General features: G+C 45.0%; 1 protein-coding gene across 1 annotated transcript in view; it reads right to left on the reverse strand.

Annotated features, from left to right (window-relative positions):
• Nucleotides 1–2672, reverse strand: part of PDHX (pyruvate dehydrogenase complex component X) — a 68062-nt gene extending 65390 nt beyond the window's left edge. The window contains exon 1 of the mRNA XM_025878562.2: nucleotides 2349–2672. Coding sequence (XP_025734347.1) covers nucleotides 2349–2508 — 160 coding nt within the window. The 5' untranslated portion in view covers nucleotides 2509–2672. The remainder of the gene's footprint in view (nucleotides 1–2348) is intronic.
• Between the last annotated feature and the right edge of the window lie 77 nt (nucleotides 2673–2749).

Consider the following 2749-nt stretch of genomic DNA (forward strand, 5'->3'; position numbering starts at 1 on the left):
GGAAAAAATGAAACAAGACGAAATCAGAGGGGGAAACAAAATCATAAGAGGCCCTTAATCACAGGAAACAAATTGAGCACTGGGTATTATATTAAGACTGATGGGCACCTGGGCGGCTCAGTCGTTAAGTGTCTGCCTTCAGCTCAGGTCATGATCCCAGGGTCCTGGGATCGAGCCCCGCATTGGGCTCCCTGCTCCGCAGGAAGCCTGCTTCTCCCTCTCCCACTTCCCCTGCTTGTGCTCTCTCTCTTGCTGTGTCTCTCTGTCAAATAAATAAATAAAATCTTAAAAAAAAAAAAAGACTGATGAATCACAGGTCTGTACCTCTGAAACCAATAATACATTGTATGTTAAACATTTAAAAAAATAAATATAGAATAGTAAGAGGCAAAAAAGAAAAAAGAAAACCCCTGAAACTGCAGGTACTTTTTTGTCTGTCCCTTTTTCTGTGGAGAGGGACTAAGCATTCAAAGATTCTCTAAAGAATCTGTTTTACAAACAAGGTTAAGAACACTCTTCCTAATGCAAACTGGTGCAGACACTCTGGAAAACAGTATGGAGGTTTCTCAATAAGTTAAAAACAGAACTACCCAATGACCCAGCAATTGCACTACTATGTACTTACCCAAAGGATACAAAAATACAAATTCTAAGGGGCACATGCATACTGATGTTTATAGCAGCAGTATCAACAATAGCCAAAATATGGAAAGAGCCCAAATGTCCACTGACTGATGGATGGATAAAGAAGATGTGGTATATATACACAATAGAATATTACAAGAAAGAAATCTTGCCATTTGCAACAATGTGGATGGAGCTAGTGTGTATTATGCTAAATGAAATAAATCAGAGAAAGATAAATACCATATGATTTCACTCATATGTGGAATTTAAGAATCAAAACAGACGAACATATGGGAAGAAAAAAAAAAGATGGAAACAAACCATATAGACTCTTACCTATAGCAAACAAACTCAGGGTTGATGGAGGGAGATGGGTGAGGGATGGGCTAAATGGGTGATGGGTGTTAAGGACACTTGTTATGGTGAGCACTGCGTGTTATATGTAAGGGATGAATCACTAAATTCTACTCCTGAAACCAATATTACACTATGTGTTAACTAGCTAGAATTTAAATAAAAATTTGAGGAAGAAAAAAAGAACACTCCTCCTAAATTATTTCCAACACTGAGCTTGTACTGTTTCATGATTTTCTAAGGTAATGAGTCTCAAAGTGTAGCCCATCAAACACCAACACAAAACATCAAAATCCACCAAAGGTTGTTTGTAAAATGAAGATGGCTGAGCTCCACCCCAGGTGGAATATCTGGGAGCTATAGGAAAAGTTCAGTATTGAACAAGACGGGGAAAGGGAAAACAGGGAATTCTATAAAGAGTTAAAGAACTATACTACTACTCCAACACGTATTTTATTAAATATCAAGCTGAAGAAACTGAAATAAATTGTTCTTCTCATTACCAAATCTTAAAACCAGTGCACTCATCTTACCGTGTGACTCTTTGTAACATTTTTTTTCTGAGCCTCAGGTAGCTCAGAATATTTAAACAGTGCTACTGCACCTAATTTTTTATATTAAAATTCATACTGTGGAGTGCCAGGATGATTGGCAGGTAACACATCACACATACAAAATGTTAGCCATATCCCCCCACCCTCATGTAAAGAAAAATAATGCCCGGCATACTATATTGCATCCTGTTAAATACTAAAAGAGTATTAATATTGTTACTTAATGCCAATTTTATATAACTTCTTGGTATGATTCCCCTCCTAAATTGCCACTCTTTTAAGCGCATATTTTGCTTAAAATATTCTTCTGGACCTATGTCTGTGATGCCGTAGGCATTTATAAATTAAGTCTTTTGCGAGTCGTCGCGCGGGGCAACCCGAGAGGCCTGGAAGAAAAATCTCCCCATAGAGATGGGCCAAGAGAACGAATACGAACTGCTACCAGTGGCTTTTGAATTTCAGCAACCTTGGGCAGCTTGACAGCTCTAGGGGGACCTGAGATATAACTGGGAAGTGGCCTGAAGGAAAAGCGTTTAGGACCTGTCTCCGCGCGTCACAAATAGCCCAAATTCCGAGACAAGGTCACAGAGAAGCCATAGCAAGGGCCCAGGAACGGAGTCAAGTTCTTCCAGCTCCCAAGAAAACCCTTCGCGGCATGCACGAGGCCAAGTCGGCGGACTCCTCCCCAAGAGAAGGCCTCAGGAAGAGGGAGCCCCGAGCACCTCCACACCCAGATGGGCCTGAATCAAAAAGCCCCTGACCCAGGCCCATTACTCAGCTCCACAGAGCAGCTGAGCGACCCCGACCACTCACCCCGCAGCCGCTGCGTGCTGTGAAGCCATCTCCAACTAACTCCGCGGCCGACAGACCACCCGGAAGCGCCCTTCACCAGCCCCAGTTTTTGGCACCGGCCGAAGGCCAAGAGATCGCGCAGCACCCGAGGATCACAGCCTAACCTCCAGGAGGCCGCCATCTTCCCGGCCTTGTCACGGGCTGCCCGCAGCACAGCCTGATCGCCCAGTCAAGACCCTCCCAGGCCCCGCCCCTTGTCATGTTGGCCACGCCTCCGGACTCCGGCGGTGCCTGTGAGTCTCCGAAGCGAGAGGCCCTCCTTAGTCCCGCCTCCAACCTCGTTCGCCTCACCTCCCGGCCGGGCGGCTGTGCCTCCGGATCTCCCGTCCGCGAGGCCCTTCGAGACCCGCCTTCCGCCTCGC

This window comes from Callorhinus ursinus, unplaced genomic scaffold, assembly GCF_003265705.2.
Source record: "Callorhinus ursinus isolate GAN/ISIS: 27379988/994484 unplaced genomic scaffold, GSC_fseal_2.0 scaffold21, whole genome shotgun sequence".
Classification (NCBI taxonomy): Eukaryota; Metazoa; Chordata; class Mammalia; order Carnivora; family Otariidae; genus Callorhinus; species Callorhinus ursinus.